Consider the following 18394-nt stretch of genomic DNA (forward strand, 5'->3'; position numbering starts at 1 on the left):
ACAAGCTGTCCTCTGACTTCTACGTGTGCACAGTGGCATAAACCTAATCCAGACATAAACAATAGATAAATAAATGTCAATACATTTAACTCTTTCAAAGAAATGGGCTTGACCATTTTATATTTCATCATCATTATTATCAAAAGTTCTGTTCAAAAGAATCCAGTATAAGCCATCTAGTGTCAAGAAATTTACTATGACGTCACAATGTTGGTACCTGTCGGAGCTGGAAGATCCCTCCTGTCGGGACATCTTTTGCAGCAATTACTTCTACAGGACAGTAATCACCATTCTCATTCTGTTCCAAGATCTGAACCCAGAATTCCAACTTTCTGGTGACTTCACTCCACCTAGTAAATATATGCAGGTCTTAAGAAATTACACTTCTTTTTTTAGGAAGGGTTTCATATATACCAGGTTGTGCTCAGACTCACTATACAGTCAAAGGTACCCTTTAACTTTCAATATTCCTGCCTCCTTCTGAGATTCCAAGTATATGCCAACATACACAGTTTATGCAGTACTGTGAACCAAACCCAGGGCTTCACGCATGCAAGGCAAGCACCCTGCCGACTGAGTTCCCTCCCCAGCCCCCAAACCATGCCTCTCTACTTCAATACAGACAGCTTAGGACCTTCCAGTCTTAACAGTGAGAATGACTGTAAACAAAGAAACACAGTGAAACGATCTTTAGATCAGAAAGAAATGTATAGCACATAATGGCAAATAATGTAAACCAAAAGACGAACTGACAGCATCAACCCAGGACGATTCTTTTTTTTTCCTTTGTTTCCAGTTTTGAGGACTGAATTCAGGTGGCCTTCATGTGCTACGCAAATGCTCTACCACTGAGCTACACCTCAGTTGTACTTTTATTTTGTTAGAAAATTACAATGTGGGGTTAGAACAATGGCTCAGAGTTCAAGCCCACATAAATATGCATGCATGTGCACACACGGATTCGTGTTCTACACACACACACACACACACAGAGAGAGAGAGAGAGAGAGAGAGAGAGAGAGAGAGAGAGAGAGAGAGAGAGAGAGAGAGAGAGAGAGAGAGAGGGAAGGGAGGAAGGGAGGGAGGGAGGAAGGGGGGAGAGAGAGAGAACACTGCTCTTGGGGGGGGGATCATGACAAATACATTTGAACAAGGCTATCCAATTACTGAAATACTCTAGTCAGTACTCAGAAGTTAAACAACAGGATGCTCTTCACATAGGAAGGTATCATCCATGACTTGATAAGAATGTGCTCTCAGGTCAGTTAATAAGAAAATTAAGAAAAAAATCTCACCTTCTAATTTAGGATTTGCTCAAAGAGAAAATCTGTCCGGGCAGTGGTGGTGAATACCTTTAATCCCAGCACTTGGGAGGCAGAGGCAGGTGGATTTCTGAGTTTGAGAACAGCCTGGTCTACAGAGTGAGTTTCAGGACAGCCAGGGCTACACAGAGAAACCCTGTCTCGAAAAACCAAGAGAGAGAGAGAGAGAGAGAGAGAGAGAGAGAGAGAGAGAGAGAGAGAGAGAGAATCTGGTTTTCATCTATAACTAGATGGCAGCAAAAACATCGCCTCTTTGAGTCATTCCCTTTGAAACTGCTTATGCCATCAAATGAGCTACCTTCTCCCATCACTGATGGCACTCAAAACTGGAAAGGGATAGGGATGCAGAACAGTGCAGGACTTGCCTAGCATTTGAGAGGCCCTGGTTCAAACAGCTTCAAACATGCTTGGGAGAAGGTGACCATTAACTCATAAATAATGGGCATGACCAATAGTCAAAGCGCTTGCTGCACAAACATGAGCACCCACTAGAGTCTAGGACACACATCACTGCTGGGCGGACTAATGCCTGTCCATAATTACAGCTCTAAGCACACAGACATAGGGTCCCTAGAGCAAGCTGGCTAACCAGACTAGACCTACTAAGTGAACTCTGAGTTTGAATGAGGGCCCTTGTGCCTCAATGAATAAGGTGAAGAGTGATTGAGGAAAACATCCCATGTCAATTTTGACTCCCACAGGCACTAGCACACACCCCACACACACTCATGCAAATATGTATGCACAGGTGTACATATCACACATACACAAGGGAAAGCAAAATAATTTAAAGATAGATGACAGTCATCTCCAACAGTATTTTTAAAGCTAGAAATGAGGATCCAACGGATATCAAACATTCACCTGTCAGGTCTGTGAAATGCCTCAGTGGTTAAGAGCACTGGCTGCTCTTCCAAAGTTCTGCATTCAATTCCCAGCAACCACATGGTGGCTCAAGACCATCTGTAAAGGGATCTGATGCCCTCTTCTGGCATGCAAGGTGTACATGCAGACAGAACACTGATACATTAAAAATTAACTAAAGATTGAGTTAATTAATTTTAAAAGATTCACCTGTCCCGAAGACTCCTTGTTTTTGCTTGGATGATTCCCAAATCCCACAGGGCTGGGTTTTTCCGGGGATCATTCATTTTATGTCCATAGACTTCAATGGCCAGGGCTCCTTCTGAGAGATATTCAATGAAGTCTTCTGTGATGTTAACACTGAACTCCTGAAACACAACAGCTCATTACAGAGCAGCACACACTTGCTTGGTCTTCTGACCACTTAAACCAGGTGTCACACATCCTTAATGAGACCAGGAAGGAAAGACAAAAACAGTGGCATACTTTCCTCATACAACAGATGGTCATTTAACAGTGAAGTGCACACAGACTAACACTCTTGCTTTCATATAAATATGGCCCTGAAAGGGACTAGAGAGATGGACCCACTTCTGGTGACTCACAACCACGTATCTGACTCCAGATCCAGGAGACTGATACCACTTGCTTCTGTGTGGACCTGGATTCATGTGCACAGCACACACATAAAGAAACACATGATTAAAAAAAAGAAACCCAATCTTTTAAAATAAAAAATATGCAAACATAGCTATTAATTTGAACTTTAAAGCATCTCATTTTCAAAGACTTGTCTATAAAAGTAGCAAATTACTTTGTTTTGTTAGCAATGTTTTGGGAGCCAGTTTTCATTTTTGTTGTGGGTCAAAAATAGCAAAAGCCAGTCCAAGCTCTGATAGTATCCTTCCAAAGGCAAAGCAACAGTCACTACTTTTAGTTTATTCAGCCCACAAAAACATCATCATTAATAATTACAGGTCACAGGGCTGGAGAGATGGCTCAGCAGTTAAGAGCACTGACTGCTCTTCCAAAGGTCCTAAGTTCAAATCCCAGCAACCACATGATGGCTCACAACCATCCGTAATGGGATCTGATGCTCTCTTCTGGGGTGTTTGAAGATAGCGACCATGTACTTAACATATAATAAATTAATAAATCTTTTAAAATCAATAATAACAACAGGTCAGGAGCAGCTGAAAGAGTAACCAACCAACATGGCAGAACCTGGGGTGCCCAGCAGGGTGGTCTCTGGTCTTGTTACTACCTTCATTTTCACTAAAACATTAGTTTTTTAACCTTTTTATGAAACAGACTCCCCGGAGAAGAGAGCTCATACATATATCTACACAAGTTTGTTTTTCTTTGAACAGAAGTTAACTCTTAACTGCAGACATGCTGAATGAACTAACACTTTGGTCTAGGACTAGAAAACCCTCCAACTTGAACACTGGCACAATCATCCAAGACACAGCACTTGCTCTTTAGCTGTGCTTACATGAGTAACCAAAACACCAAGGCAGACTGAAAAGAACTCACGCTGCAATGATCGAACACAACCATACACTGTGGCTCCTTGCTGGTGGGAGACGAAGACGTATCCACCTCGGGGGCAACAGTCACTGGCTCCTGCTGATCCCAGAAGTCATATTTGCAGAAGACAAAGTGGCACAGATGCTGTGGCAACCCCGTGGCTTGCAGTATTTTAACCTGAAAGGAAATAAAATTCGTGTCTCGACCAGCAGGCTCCAAGGAGTACTTAATGCAGGCCCTGCCCTGACTCTGTCACAACCATTCACCTATGTGAGGTATACCATTCAGTGTGGGCCCAGGCCTAGGATACAGGCCTGACACACAATGACAACAATCAGATACCAGGGTGGATTCTGGGCAGCATTTAGAAGCTAACAAAAGCATTTGAATCCTAGTTTGTCAGTATGCAGGTAGGATACTATCATCACTACTGTAGAAGAAAATTCTGGAAATCAACATCACCCAGCATTTCATAAGGAAAACACAAAGCCATTCAGCACAATGAGCAAAGCACAAAACCACATCTGAGTAAATAAGCAGCAAACCTCAGGAAAGGCTACGCACTTACTTTATCAGAAGGTAAGTATAAAGAGGAGCGGCTCAGTTCTCAAATAGAGACACTGTGTGCTACAATCATATCACTTTGTTTTTATTTTACCCCTAGTGGGAATTTCTCTGAGCACATGGAGGGGAAAACAGAAGAGGTGAGGACCACAGAGTTTCTGTTTTCTATACTGACACTTACCCTGATACCCTCTCCCTGGAGAATGCCAGCAAACACTCAAAGGAAGCTCTGGATGAGAGGACCCTAAAGTCTCTGAAGGACTCTAATCCCCGGGCGGAGTAACAGGAAGTCATGAGCTGCCTGACTTGGGTTCTAAGAACTGATCTCCAGTCCTTTAAAGAACAGCAAGCAAACACTCTTAACCATTCTTAGCCATCTCTCCAGCCCCACTTACACACACACACACACACACACACACACACACACACACACACACACCTTATTTGTCTGTTTAAGTGATATGTGAGCAGTGCCCTCAGAAGAATCCCTTGGAGCTGGAGTTACGAGCAGTTGTGAGCTGGTATAAGCAGCTGGTGGAAGCAGAATCAAGGTCCTCTGAAGAACAGCAAATGCTCCTGAGCCATACCTCCAGATGCCATGCCAGATCCCAAAGCAGCTAAACATTCTTCATACTTTTGGCAGCAGTCTCTGGATCTGAATCTGGGGTTTCTGTGGTAGCTTGCCATGGTGTTCAAAGCACACAGTTATGAAGTAAATCCTAGAATTATCAGTTATACTACATTCTAATGGTATGTGTGCTGGCTATTTCTGGTGGGCAACTTGACTGCATCTGGAACTAACTAAAATCCAAATGGCTGAGTACACCTGTAAGGGATTTTTTTCCCCTTAATTAATCATTTGAAGTGGGAAGACTCATTTCTCATCTGGATCTTTGAGGAAGAAAAAGCCACCCTCAATCTGAACCATCTAGTCTGAGCAGGAAGATTTTCACACAACTGAAGTGGTCATAAGTTAACACTTTCCTAAGTCATCTGAGTCACTTTGTTTCTAGTAAATAAATTTAGTAAGAATAAATTAGACAGCCCAGTGTATAAGTTCTCACAGTTACACAACCTCAACTATAACAGTGGCATTTAGGGACTCCAAGCACACAAAATCACAAAAAGCAGATTTCCTGTATAACATAGACTAAACAGGTCAACAATGAACATGGATGTTACTTTATGTCATTTCTTCCTGTTAAATCAACACCCATGCAGCTAGGCTCTAACAGGCTGATGTGTTTTCTCTCTCCACAAACTGACCATCAGTATTCTAGGATACACTTTCCAGGAAAAATTTTCAGACTCTACATGTTTAGAATATTTATTATATAACTTGAATGAGGCAGTGGGCTGTGGGGGATGATCACAAGGTCCTAGCACTACACAGACCTAAAAGGACCCTTGCCTTACTAGCCTAGCCTGGGTAAGGTGTAAATTAAAGGCTTAAACTTAGCTTTCTCCAGGCAGAGATTTATGTCTGCCCTTACAGAGGAGGGGCCTCAGTACTGAAAGCTCCGAGATGAATGCTGGCTGGGCCAGGGGCTGCTGAGCAGATAGACCACGCATGCACCCATGCACGCATGCACACACACACACTGATTCCTGATGGAATTCCATCTGAAAGCAGTTAGTGCCTACAGACATGAACCTCAGCTAAGGCTGGGATAAACCAGGGCAAGACCAGATGTGCTGACCTGCCCTCCACAGGAGCTCCTGAGGCTTGAGACGCCCAGGAATGAAGACCAGGAATGAGGAAAACATGCCAACCACATGGGCTAGGCTTTTTATTGTTGTTTTGGTTTGGTTTGGTTTTTTTGTTGTTTTTTGTAAATTTTGCTACAAAAATTGAAATCGCCACAAGGTGTCAGGATAGCATTCAACTTGCAGCTGGACATGAAAGAGCCAAAGTGAACTGGCAGGAGTTGACACCTGGAGCTTTCAATGCAATGTTTCTGAAAACAGAACTATGGGCATTCCGGGAAAAGGAATGTCTATATGGCCAGTGATCTCCCTCCCTCACAGGACGGAAACTGTCCCCACGACTGACTTTCCACAGGAGCTTCTCTCACTGTGATGTCTCAGCTGCCTGCCTTTTTACACAATGAGCTCCTACAGCTAGGGCTTGGTCTCTAAGAAGTATGTCCAACTTAAATGAATACTGCATCTTAAGAAATGGTGGGTTCTAGGAAATGTAGGCAAGATGAGGAAAAATGTCTCCTGTACCCAAAACCTATCATGTCTGCGGAACTCGAGGGCTGACTGAAGGGACTGCCACCACTCAAATTTAGGAACATTGGAGCTTTGATACAAGTAATGAATACCCAGGATTCAAAGACACATATATTAAATCTAAGAGTTCACTATGACATAAAGACAACTTTAAAACCCAGTAATTTTGAAATAAACACTACCACCACCACCTATATCACACTCTTGCTTTCCTACTCTACAGTGCATCGCACCTTGCAACTCCCAGCGTAGGTCTAGTGCCTCTGAGCATGCCATGTAATGACTATGAACCGAACAACAGGACAACACAGGTGCTACAACAAGCAGAGTTCAAAGGGAGAGAGTATAGAACCTGGAGATAAAAGAAACCTGGGTAGTGCCACCAAAGACACTTAAGAAAGCAGACTCCACGGTTGATGGCCTTAAGAATTATTATTTTGATTGACTGATTTTTTAAATTTCTTTCTATTTTTTTATTTCTTTGGTTTTATAAGATGGTTTCTTTGTGTGTGTGTGTGTGTGTGTGTGTGTGTGTGTGTGTATGTGTAGGCTAGGAAGTATATGAATAGAGTAATACTCTCTATTCAATCATTTTTTTCTCAGCCACTTTCAATGTCCCAAAGTTTAATTAACAGAACAGGGAAGCTGCCCTGAACTGAACTCAACACTCTGGGGAAGATGTGTTTCCCTGGCTGTCCTAGAAATCACAGAGCTCTACCTGCAGAATTCTGCCTCCAGTGCTGGGATCAAAGGCATGCAGCACCACACCCAGATGATCCTCTCTCCCTCTCTGTTTTTGTTGTTGTTGTTTGTTTTTGTTAAGTACCCACTATTTTGAAGATGCATGCTACTTCCATGTGAGGTATGATGCTAGAGTGGCAACAAGCTGCTCCTGAAGGTAGGGGTTGTGGTAGGGCAGCATGAAGTGCATGACTGAGCCAGCTGGCTGCTGGACGCTGTGAAGCAGGCGGGCAGGGAAGGATCACTTTCCTTACTGCTTTCGTGCTTCGTATTTTCCATTAAATGTTAACATATTTTGTTATTTTAAAAATAGCCATGCTATCTCAGATACATATTTTTTTTCAATGACAAATTCCAATCTTCCTCTTTTTTAAGACAGTGTTTCCCCACATAGCTCTGGCTGCCCTAAAACTCACTCTGTAGACCAGGCTGGCCTCAAACTCTGAGATCCACCAGCCTCTGCCTCCCAAGTACTGGGATAAGGCTGCATGCCACCACTGCCGGGCATCATTGTCATTATTTTACAGTGAAAGCTGATCTCCCGGAGAGGTAATCACTGTCTGTCATCTCAGAAATGGCCACATAGAGCCAGAAAGCTTACATCTCAATCTCTGATGAGCAAGCGCGTGACCTTGAGGAAGAGGTTGTGAAGTCGAGTCCAGATGAGGAAGAGCGAGGCTGTTGGTGAGTTGGGACCGGCCCCTCCCACTGCAGGAGCTCCTGTCTCAGCACTACAGTCCTCCTCACTGTGCAGACACTGGCTCTCAGCATCGCTAGCTTCTCCCTCCCAATGGCTGTGTGGTAACTTACTCCTTTCAACAACCTCAACTAGAAATACTAGAAAAAAATATTTCAAGTAGAGATACTTACTGAGGAAGAAGCTTGACCTAGGACGAGGTTAGAACCAAGGGCTGACTAGGCTTCCTTCCTCCTTCACACATCTTTTAATCATCTTGTTTAAAATACTACAGACTCTTGCTGATTTTGTCACCAAAATCCTTGTCACCAAATTCTGAACCACTAGCAGCACTGACCCACTAGGGGGCATCTGGAGCGTCAAACAACAACTGCACCATAAAGAGGGAGGAGGGGGCAGGTGCCAGGGAGCATGAGACCGGCCACACTATTCCCCCAGGAAGCACACAGTGCCTGTAAATCTGGTGCTACCTGACACCTTTCTTACATTCTCATTCTCCCAGAATATTCCTCAGCCTCCAACAGAACCTACCATCTGAATTCACAGCTTCTCTGTACACAGGGACATCTGGTACCTGCTGTATCACAGCAATGAATCTTACACTAGAGGTTTCTGCTCATACCCACATGTCTCTAGCTACTGGACAGCAGGAACCTGGCACTTTGATCTCTACCCTGGTACTTAACAAAGGTTTTTGACACTCATGGTTTGCCACTTACAGCATGCACAAGAAGAGCAGACTGAAAGGGCTGGGAACTGTTTGGTTTGATGGCACATGCAAAGGCACTGAGTAACCAGGGGTACAGAGAAGCAGGGCCAGGTGAAAATAAAATGGCTATGGGACAGACCAGAGAGAGGCAAACAGTGATCTTCAGCAGAATGGGAGAGCTCCGGTAATAGAAGATTCATATGGGCCAGACAGCTAAGCAGCTCACTCACCCTGACTGCCAAGTGGCAGAGAAAAGGTGACTGGTCCAAGGCCGCAGGAAAAAACGTACTGGAAGTGCTGAGTGAGTCTTTCCAGAAGTATGTCAAAACACAATCCCTAAGACACTGAACACTAAAAGACTTCTTTGAAGACAGGCATTTATAAGCTGTTGAAATGAGTTATTATCTAACCTACCATCAAACTGATGGTCCCACCTGGGCTCCTTCTAGAAGAGGTCTTTGGCTTACCATGCACACGAGCCTGCTCTCTGGGGCTTCCTTTTCAGAGCTGGCCTCTGCAGAATCATCTCCTCCTGCGATCCTCTCCCCAATGGCCCCGCTGAGCCGCATCACCTCCACATGCAGTCGGCCAGCCACCTGAAGGAGGAAGCAAAGCAAACGCTGGCTTCTGGGTTGAGCTCAATCTGCCTGTCAGGACCTGTCTTCCTTCATGAAGCTGGAGGGTGACAATGTGTGGGACACTAAAGGGTGACTTTCTAACAGCTGCTCTGCAATCTGAGTAAAACAGGAAAGTCCTCCGTATAGCCCTATGGAAACACAGTGTACCCATAAGACAAATACTTATCACTAGTCAGAACTGGTTAAAAAACGAAGGCATTAACAACAAGTGTCCTGTCGGCACTCCTCACTGTTCCCTGAGCTGTCTGACAACTGAGGTAGTAATAGCTGACCTCTCCCTTCTGGTTGATGATCGGCACAGCATACTGTAACTTCACATCATAAAACAGGGTCTCCAGGAAGACATTGGCCACACCGATGAGACTGTGATTTTCCTGCTCATCATAGAATGGGTCAGCACGCTTGAAGTAGGATCGGGTAACCTAAAAGAGATTCCAAATATACAAATTCAAAAGAAAAAATAAATTCAACTGAAGGCACTGTGATCCCAAAGTGAGTGCCCCAGCTCTGTGCTGGTGTTGGCTCTGCTGTTACCAGGCTTCCTTGTTGACAAACAACTTTTATCCTGATTTTTTTTTTTTTTTTTTGAGACTGGGTCTTACTGCATGACCTTGGTTAATCTGGAAATCACTATATAAACCACAATTGTCTTGAGTTCACAGAGATTCTCCTGCCTCAGTGACTGAAAAGAAGCAGCTAAGAGCACTAACCTCTTCACTGATCTTTTAGGCAAGAAGTCCTACAGAGTTGCTAAACGCACTACTGCAAATTAGGGCAGCCAAGGCAGGGGCTGGGCTCTTTTGGCACTCATTGTTATACCTATCTCCAAGTTAGAATTGGAGAGAAATACTGAGGAAAATTATGAATTTAGGCAAAAATATCATCTAGCCATAAAAAGCCATTTCAATTGATGATAATCTATAAATAAATAAAATATCATCTAGCCATAAAAAGCCATTTCAATTGATGATAATCTATAAATAAATAAATAAATGGCTAAGAAAGAACAACTTCATGTGGAAGCAGGCCCAGCAGGACGGAAAACACTGGTCTAGGTAGCAGGCTGTGGTAGTGATCCAACGTGACCCCATCCACCCAGGAGGCTGAGGCAGGAAGAGCCTGAGTGCAAAAGCAAGCTGGGCTACAGACAAACCTCATCCCAAAAGAAACTTGTAGAAGAAAACAACAGAAGACATGGGCTGTGTGTCTGTTTTAAGCATGTACAACTACATGGCTGACCCAAACAAGGAAGCCTGGCAGCAGTGGGGCCAGCACCAGTGCAGAGCTGGGGCACTCACTCTGGAAACACAGTGCCTTCGGAGACCTTCCTAGCAGTGTGAACGAATACCAGGGTGCACTGATGGATGTGACCCCATCAACTGCAGAGTAATTGTCTGCAGTGTACTGAGAAGGCCTGGTTCTCAAAGAGACCCAGAGCAACCTGAGACAGACACACTGACAGATGGTGTACTGGCTGGTTTTGTATGTCAACTTGACACAGGTTGGAGTTATCACAGAGAAAGGAGTTTCAGTTGGGGAAGTGCCCCCATGTGATCCAGCTGTAGGACATTTTCTCAATTAGTAATGAAGGGGGAGAGGGCCCCTTGTGGGTGGTACCATCTCTGGGCTGGTAGTCTTGGGTTCTATAAGAAAGCAGGCTGAGCAAGCCAGGGGAAGCAAGCCAGTAAGGAACCCTGGCCCATGGCCTCTGCATCAGCTCCTGCTCCTGACCTGACCAGTCCTGACTTCCTTTTGTGATGAACAGCAATGCAGAACTGCAAGCTGAATAAACCCTTTCCTCCCCAACTTGCTTCTTGGTCATGATGTTTGTACAGGAATAGAAACCCTGACTAAGACAGATGAAAAGGGGAAATTCTGCTAGAATCCAAAGAGAAAAGAGGAGATACAAACAAAAATATGCACATGACCAACTATTAAACTACTTAGCTTAACAACCTAAGGATTAACATAAATTTTTCTTTAATGCTAGAACAACAAACTTGGGAAAGCATTCAATGTCCCCAGAGCAGGGCAGTTATGGTGCGGCTCCTTCTCAGACGACGGGAAGCAGTTGTTCAGCAGCTTACCGGGTTGTCTTCTTCACACTCCTTCCACTCCTGGTAGAGGTCTCTCATATCCAAAAGCCTGTTTTCCAGCTTTTCCAAAGACCAAATCTGCTTTCCTTTCCCTTTTCTTCTCACCTGGATGGCAGGTTCACTGAGGAGAGAGCCTCGCTGCAGACAGGAGATGCCAACAAGGCAAAGTTAGCTGAGACTTTTTCCTTTTTCTTTCTTTTGAAACAGGATCTATCTCATAGCCTAAGCTAGCCTCAATCTCCTGATCTTCTTCCTCTGTTCTTTGCTGCCTCTACTTCCTAAATGCTGGAATTACAGGAGTGGCTCATCACTCCAAACTAACAAACTTTTTCAAAAGTGTGGGGTTTTTTACTATATATTCTGTGTGTGTGTGTGTGTGTGTGTGTGTGTGTATGCACACATGTGTAGTAGAGGCTATGTCAAGCACCTTTTACCCAATGAGCTATTCTTAATCCCCCTAACTGGTGATTTGTTTGTTTGTTTAAATGAATAGGACCTTAATGCTAAGAAAGCAGACTTTGGGCTAGAGAGGTGGCTCAGTGGTTAAGAACACTGGCTGCTCTTCTAGAGTCCAAGGTTTGCTTCCCAGCACCCACATGGCAGCTTACAAACTGATGTCTTTTTCTGGTCTGCAGGCATACATATAGACAAAGCACCTGAATACGTTAAGAAAATAAATCTTTTTTTAAAAAAGTAAACTTCTAAGAGTAGCCACACGGAATGTCTTCAAGAGTAAATTATCTAGGGTGCCCCAGTTATTCATTTGAGGGCAAAACATGTTTTAAGTTTCCTCCTCCAAATGACTAAAAGGACAGACAACCAGGAAGAGCCAGTACAACACTGCATATATACCAAGTGCCACTGCAGCATGTTTTCTAGACCAGTAACATTTCCAGTGTGGTGGAAATACTTATAATACTTCACTCTGGGGGCTGAGGCAGGAAGATGCAGAGTTCAAGACCAGCCTTAACTATTATAAATTATAATTCAAAAATCCAAGAAGGTGTGGTAGCTCATACCTGTACTCCCAGAACTTGGGAAGCTGAGGCAGGAGGATTGCCTTGAATTTGAGGCCTTGTCTCAAATAACAACAAAAAGAAGGTATGAAGAAAGGACTGGCCCAAAGGAGCAAGGAGTATATGCCTAGCAGCTAATAGACACACACAAGCATGTGCACACAGAGACACATACAACTCAGACAACTGAAGGAAATAGCTTCCCACTAGTCCTGTCACAAGGGTAGAACCCAGTACAGCCTCTAGGATAGCAGATGCCTCACCTTCCTATTGGCATCCAGACTGGAGGCTGGAATCTGGAGGGTAACTTTATACTCGGTTCTTTTATCCAACTCTTCTGCGATGTAACTAGCTTCTCGTACCAGCAGGTTGGCCTTTACAATCTGCTCCCTCAGCCTCATCAAGCTGTTATTCAATGTAGCTTCTCTTTAAGATAAAATAAAAAACAGGACTGATAGAAGCAGGTAGTAATAGCACACAAACCAGCATATGGAGAGCACGGTCACAATCAGCTCATTCACAACTCTCTTCTGCAGACCCCGCCCCATGCACACACTGGTCTCTGGACCATGTCACAAGCACAGCACTCCTTGCATAGCAAGCTGGCCACAGGTAGGTGCAGGGCTCTACAAACTCAACTGCGTATGAAATACAAAGCATCCTGATCAAGTCAAGATCCTCGCAGTAGGACTGGAGACTCTACATGCCTGTCAGTCTCCAGCAGGCAGGGATGATGCCTGTATGCAGATTGGAGTAACAGGAGGTTAGTGCTGCACTCTGGACCATAGGAGGTGGCATTTAGTGCCATGCTAATTAGGCCATAAGAGATCAAGCTGGTACTCTGCATCATGTTAGCATCATGCGGTACCTACCTCACCTCATCAGTCCAGATAGCAACTTTCTTTCCCCCTTTAAAAATAAAAATCTACCAACCTTCAGAATCTAAAGCATGATACAGTGGTAAAATAGTCTTTATTTAAGCCAAAGGCCACACAGACTAGAAATGAGCAGTATCTGACATGGTATTTTGTTGGTGATAGTTTTCTTTTCTTTTTTTTTTTTAATATTTTTATTTTCTATATTCTTTGTTTACATTCCAAATGATTTCCCCTTTCCCGGATCCCCCTCCCCATATGTCCCATAAACCTTCTTCTCTCCATCCCTTCTCCAATCACCTCCCTCCTTTTTCTCTGACCTTATATTCCCTTCCCATGCTAGATCGATCCTTTCCAGGATCAGGACCATCTCCATACTTCTTCATGGGAATTATTTGTTATGCAATTTGTGCCTTGGGTATTCAGAGCTTCTGGGCTAATTAATATCCACTTATCAGAGATTGCATTCCATGTGTATTCTTTTGTGATTGGGTTACCTCACTTAGGATGATATTTTCCAGATCAAACCATTTGCCTAAAAATTTTGTGAATTCATTGTTTCTAATTGCTGAGTAGTATTCCATTGTGTAAATATACCACATTTTCTGTATTCATTACTCCTTTGAGGGGCATCTGGGTTCTTTCCAGCTTCTGGCTATTATAAATAAGGCTGCTATGAACATAATAGAGCATGTGTCTTTATTGCATGCCGGGGAATCCTTTGGGTATATGCCCAGGAGAGGTATAGCAGGGTCCTCTGGAAGTCTCATGTCCAGTTTTCTGAGGAACCTCCAGACTGATTTCCACAGTGGTTGTACCATCTTACAACCCCACCAGCAGTGGAGGAGTGTTCCTCTTTCTCCACATCCTCGCCAACACCTGCTGTCTCCTGAGTTTTTTACCTTAGCCATTCTGACTGGTGTAAGGTGAAATCAGTGATAGTTTTCTTGAGACAGGTTCTCTTTATGTAGCCCTGGCTGTCCTTGAACTTGCCTGCCTCAGCCTCCTAAGTGCTGGATTAGGGATGTGCATCACAAATGCAGATAACATGGGCAGTTTTAAAGAAACCCAAATGTACCAGCAATTCCCATCTTTCCAAAAATGAAAAATAAGATCTGGATTGCAGGCTAGAGAGATGGTTCAATGGTTAAGAGCAATGACTGCTCTTCCGAAGGTCCTGAGTTCAAATCCCAGCAACCACATGGTGGCTCACAACCATCAGTAAAGAGGTGCATCTGGGAACAGCTACACTGTATTTAGAAATAATAATAGCTAAATCTTTGGGCCAAAGCAGGGAGGGAGCAAGAGGAGCAGACTGGAATGAGCAGAGGTCCTGAATTCAAATTCCCAGCAACCACAATGGCTCATAACCATCAGTACAGCTTCAGTGTGCTCATATACATTAAATGAATGAATGAATGAATGAATGAATGAATGAATGAATAAATAAATAAATAAATAAATAAATAAATCTTTAAAAGAGAGAGAGCGGAAGAGCTGGATTGCAGTGTGTGGTAGAGTGCCTGCCTAGCATACTCTAGGCCATGGGTTCAATCCTTGGTGCTGATAGAGACACAGGGAGAAGGGAAAAGACAGAGATAGGCAGCATGTAAGCAGAGACCTGCAATCACAGTGCTCAGGGTGCTGAGGCAGGAGGATTAAGTTCCAGGCCAGTCTAGGCTACAGAGTGATTGCAAAGCCAACTTATATAAGACTGTTTCAAAATAACAAAAACCAAAGAAAAGTGAGAGAGGAGAAAGAGAGGAAGTAAGGAGAAGAGAGAGGTGGGAAAGCAGCCCAGGCAGGAGGAGGGGAGGGGAGCAGCCGCTGTCTCCGGCTGTAACACTCCTGGAGATGTTATTCTCTGCAAGCATTGCCTAGGATTCCCATCCAGAACGTCCCAGGGTGGGAGGACAAGAGCTACCCAAATCAGGCCGTCCTGCACACCTACCTCTCCTCGGCCCACTGTTTCAAGCGCTGCTGGGCACTGGGTGAGTGGAAGGAGAGCCGGTCCACACCGCGGCAGTTCTGCCTCTCAGGAGACAGCCTTCTTCGGAGCTGTTCCAGTTCGTGTTCGTACATGAGCCTCTGGCGCTCCAGAGCAGACCGCTTCTCCTCCTCATGCTGCTGTTCCAGGCTGCTCAGTATGGACTGCATTGGGTCTGAACATGTGTGGAAAAGAAGAAGCATAATGGATAGGAAAGAATGATACACTTCAGACATCCACCATTCAAACTGCCACAACCCAATGCCATCTGAGGCAATTGGCTTTCTTACTGTCGGTTACTTGTGTTACATACTTTAGATAGATTTCACACTGTCTGCAAAAACAAAACAAAACAAAACAAAACAAAACAAAACAAAACAAAACAGGGCTACAATATGTTCTGTGTGAAACTTAGGTTGTGGCAATTGCTCCAGAAATATAAGAAGAAGCCAATGGCAGTCACACTTGAAACCTAGGACATTCCACCCATGAGGACAAGTTTGCAGTGATTTATCATCACATCAGAGAAAGTGAATGTTCTGCAAATACAATCGATTATAGCCAAGGGCACAGAGTTCAGAGGTCATCAAGGGAAAGTCTCAGAAGCACACTCAGTTCCTCCCGCAAGCACAGCCTGTGCTCACCATTGCTGCCTAGAGCCTTCATTGTCACCTCCATCTGTGCATACTCGAAGTTGAAGTTGATCTCACTGGACACCTCACTGGAGGAGTCACCGTCAGCATCCAGCTGCTCAGAGCTGCTCTCGTTTTTCAGGGATGCCTCACGCTCCTCATCCTCTCGCTCCACTTTCTTTTTCTTTTTTGGCAGATTGAGTCTTGGGGTGAAATAAGAGACATTGTAAATTAACAAGGTTACTTACTGATCCCATTCCTTACTTACTGCCATTTGCTCACGGCCAAGGGACTAGTATAGCTTCATATTCTAGGAGTAGACATAAGACATCCACGTGTATACCAAGGGACTAGTATAGCTTCATATTCTAGGAGCAGACATAAGACATCCACGTGTATACCTGAGGTTACAGCAGAGTCCACACAAGCTGGGTGATACAGAAAAGCTGAGGACCACCTCAGGATGGAGAACTAAACATGGTGACCAGTTTCTAGAGACTTTAGAAGTAAAACACCATAGTGCACACAAAGCCATACAGGACCATCTGGGGACCTCAAGGTCAGTTAGCAATACTTCAGTGTGAAGAGCAAAAACGAAAACATTCCCCATAAGCTTGCATCCATCTAATCTTTCCTCTAAATTCAAACAGCAAGTAGCATACAGGTAAGGATCAGCAACAGTTATGAGAAAAGCCCATTTGACAGCTGAAGCACATTGGCCAAGGACAAAGAGAAGAGACCAGGTTTTGAATTCTACAGCGGCCAGTCTGCCTTACCATGCAACACAATAGCAGTCATGTTTGGGAAACAGTGTTGTAGACACGGGTGAGAACCTTTCTTTGCAGCCTCTTTTGCAGTTACTGGACAGAGGCTACAAGGGGACTAAGTGGAAGATTTCTAGTGCCCTGACGAGGACTGTAAGCTAATGCTACTTCCTTTACAGCCCTTTGTCCCTATGAGCTGCATGCTTCTTTCATGGCTGCAGGGGCACAGCTAAGCCATGGGGAAATGCCAAGAAAACAGTAGAGCACAGCCATGGCCTTTCTTGAGACCACAGCCACAGTTCACTCTAGCAGCTCTCCCCAGAACTTCTCATTGTGTCTCATCTCAGAATACATGACCTGCTTCAAGCCATCAGTGTCTGGTGTGCTGAAACTCACTGAAAGCTGAAAGAAACCAACAACCTCCTTTTGGGAAAAGGAAATTACATCCAGCTTTTCTACTACTGTGTTTTCAGACAAGAAAAATAGCAGTGTGTACAGAGAGATGACTGACAGACGGAGAAAGCAAACCCATCAGAAAAAAACGAAGTAGTTCTGGTACCAGATCTTACACTGGGAAGAAAAAGAAATGTACAAAATCTTAGTACTTTTATGAGGAGACTGGACATTCTAAGCCCCCAGGGTTCACATACATATAAACAAACATATAAGCTATGCATACAACATAATCATAGGAGCATGAGCACGCACATAACAAGGTGTCATTTTATGTTGCTCACACTTAGCATGACTCTTCTGTTTCAGAACAGGTCTCCCATCCTTCAGGGTGTGAGCAGTGTCATACCTGAAGAAATGGTTGTTTCCCCACAGTATCCTGTCCCCATGGTGCAGCTGGATGGGGCTGGAGACAGAAGACCCGTTGACAAATGTTCTGTGGGGCAGAGAGGACAGCATGAATAGGATTACCACACACTCTGCTTCTACTACCTTCAATTTCCTCAAAGAAAGCCTGCCCTTGGTGAATTTAAATATTTGCAGTTACATCTTTACTCACTTACCTCAAATACTGATGATATTAAGCAATACTATTCCAGTTTTCTACACATTCACCGATGACACTGTTAAAAATCAATGTTTCTTAAAACTCTGACCACCATAGACAGTAGCGAGGGGTAAATATGGAGCCATAACAGGTAACAATGAAAGACTGAGCAATGAAACAGAGCCCAGCCAACCCAGTGGATAAAGAGTCAGTCGAGTGGCCAGATTCTAGAAACAGCGGCCAAGATCAGGGATGCAACATGAGATCTCCAGGAACTCTGCCCATGGCACAGACCATCTTCACATCCTTTCAATCCAGAGACGTGGCTTCAGTTTAGCCGTGCTGTTTAGTTCAATAGAGCAGACTTCCACAATAAACATGGTGGGTAGAACACTAGCATGGAAGGAATTTGAAGGCATGGGAAACAAGCAGCAAACTATGCCTGTGCATGTTCCCAGGATACCAGCCCCACGCCTCAGTCCTGCCGAGTGACTCATAGGCTGAGAAGTGGCTGTCAAGTACAAAGTCTTTAACTTGACAGGAAGGTCTTCCCTTTCTTTCACAAGGGAAAAGGGGAAGCTTCTCCTCCTCCTCTTTCAGGGAAACTCAGCTCCTCTAAAACTGGATTTCTTCTTCTGTACACTAAACATGATCAACTCTTCCTCCACGGGGGAACTGTTTATTGTTTTATCAAGAGACAAGGTCCCACCCTCTCCAGCCTCTA

General features: G+C 44.2%; 1 protein-coding gene and 1 non-coding gene across 7 annotated transcripts in view; both read right to left on the reverse strand.

Moving 5' to 3' along the window:
- The window catches only part of Kif13b (kinesin family member 13B), a 163503-nt gene that overhangs the window by 49925 nt on the left and 95184 nt on the right, over positions 1-18394 (reverse strand). For all 6 annotated transcript variants that reach the window (XM_052191202.1, XM_052191201.1, XM_052191206.1 and 3 more), the window contains exons 15-24: positions 17473-17559; positions 15919-16109; positions 15239-15449; positions 12676-12838; positions 11388-11534; positions 9573-9722; positions 9130-9258; positions 3723-3893; positions 2397-2554; positions 218-350 (exon numbers count right to left, since the gene is read on the reverse strand). In XM_052191202.1, the coding sequence (XP_052047162.1) occupies positions 218-350; positions 2397-2554; positions 3723-3893; positions 9130-9258; positions 9573-9722; positions 11388-11534; positions 12676-12838; positions 15239-15449; positions 15919-16109; positions 17473-17559 (1540 nt within the window). The remainder of the gene's footprint in view (positions 1-217; positions 351-2396; positions 2555-3722; positions 3894-9129; positions 9259-9572; positions 9723-11387; positions 11535-12675; positions 12839-15238; positions 15450-15918; positions 16110-17472; positions 17560-18394) is intronic.
- Positions 7057-7190, reverse strand: LOC127691733 (small nucleolar RNA SNORA36 family). The gene has a single exon (XR_007979330.1). It is a non-coding gene; the product is annotated as a small nucleolar RNA SNORA36 family (small nucleolar RNA).

This window comes from Apodemus sylvaticus, chromosome 8, assembly GCF_947179515.1.
Source record: "Apodemus sylvaticus chromosome 8, mApoSyl1.1, whole genome shotgun sequence".
Lineage (NCBI taxonomy): Eukaryota > Metazoa > Chordata > Mammalia > Rodentia > Muridae > Apodemus > Apodemus sylvaticus.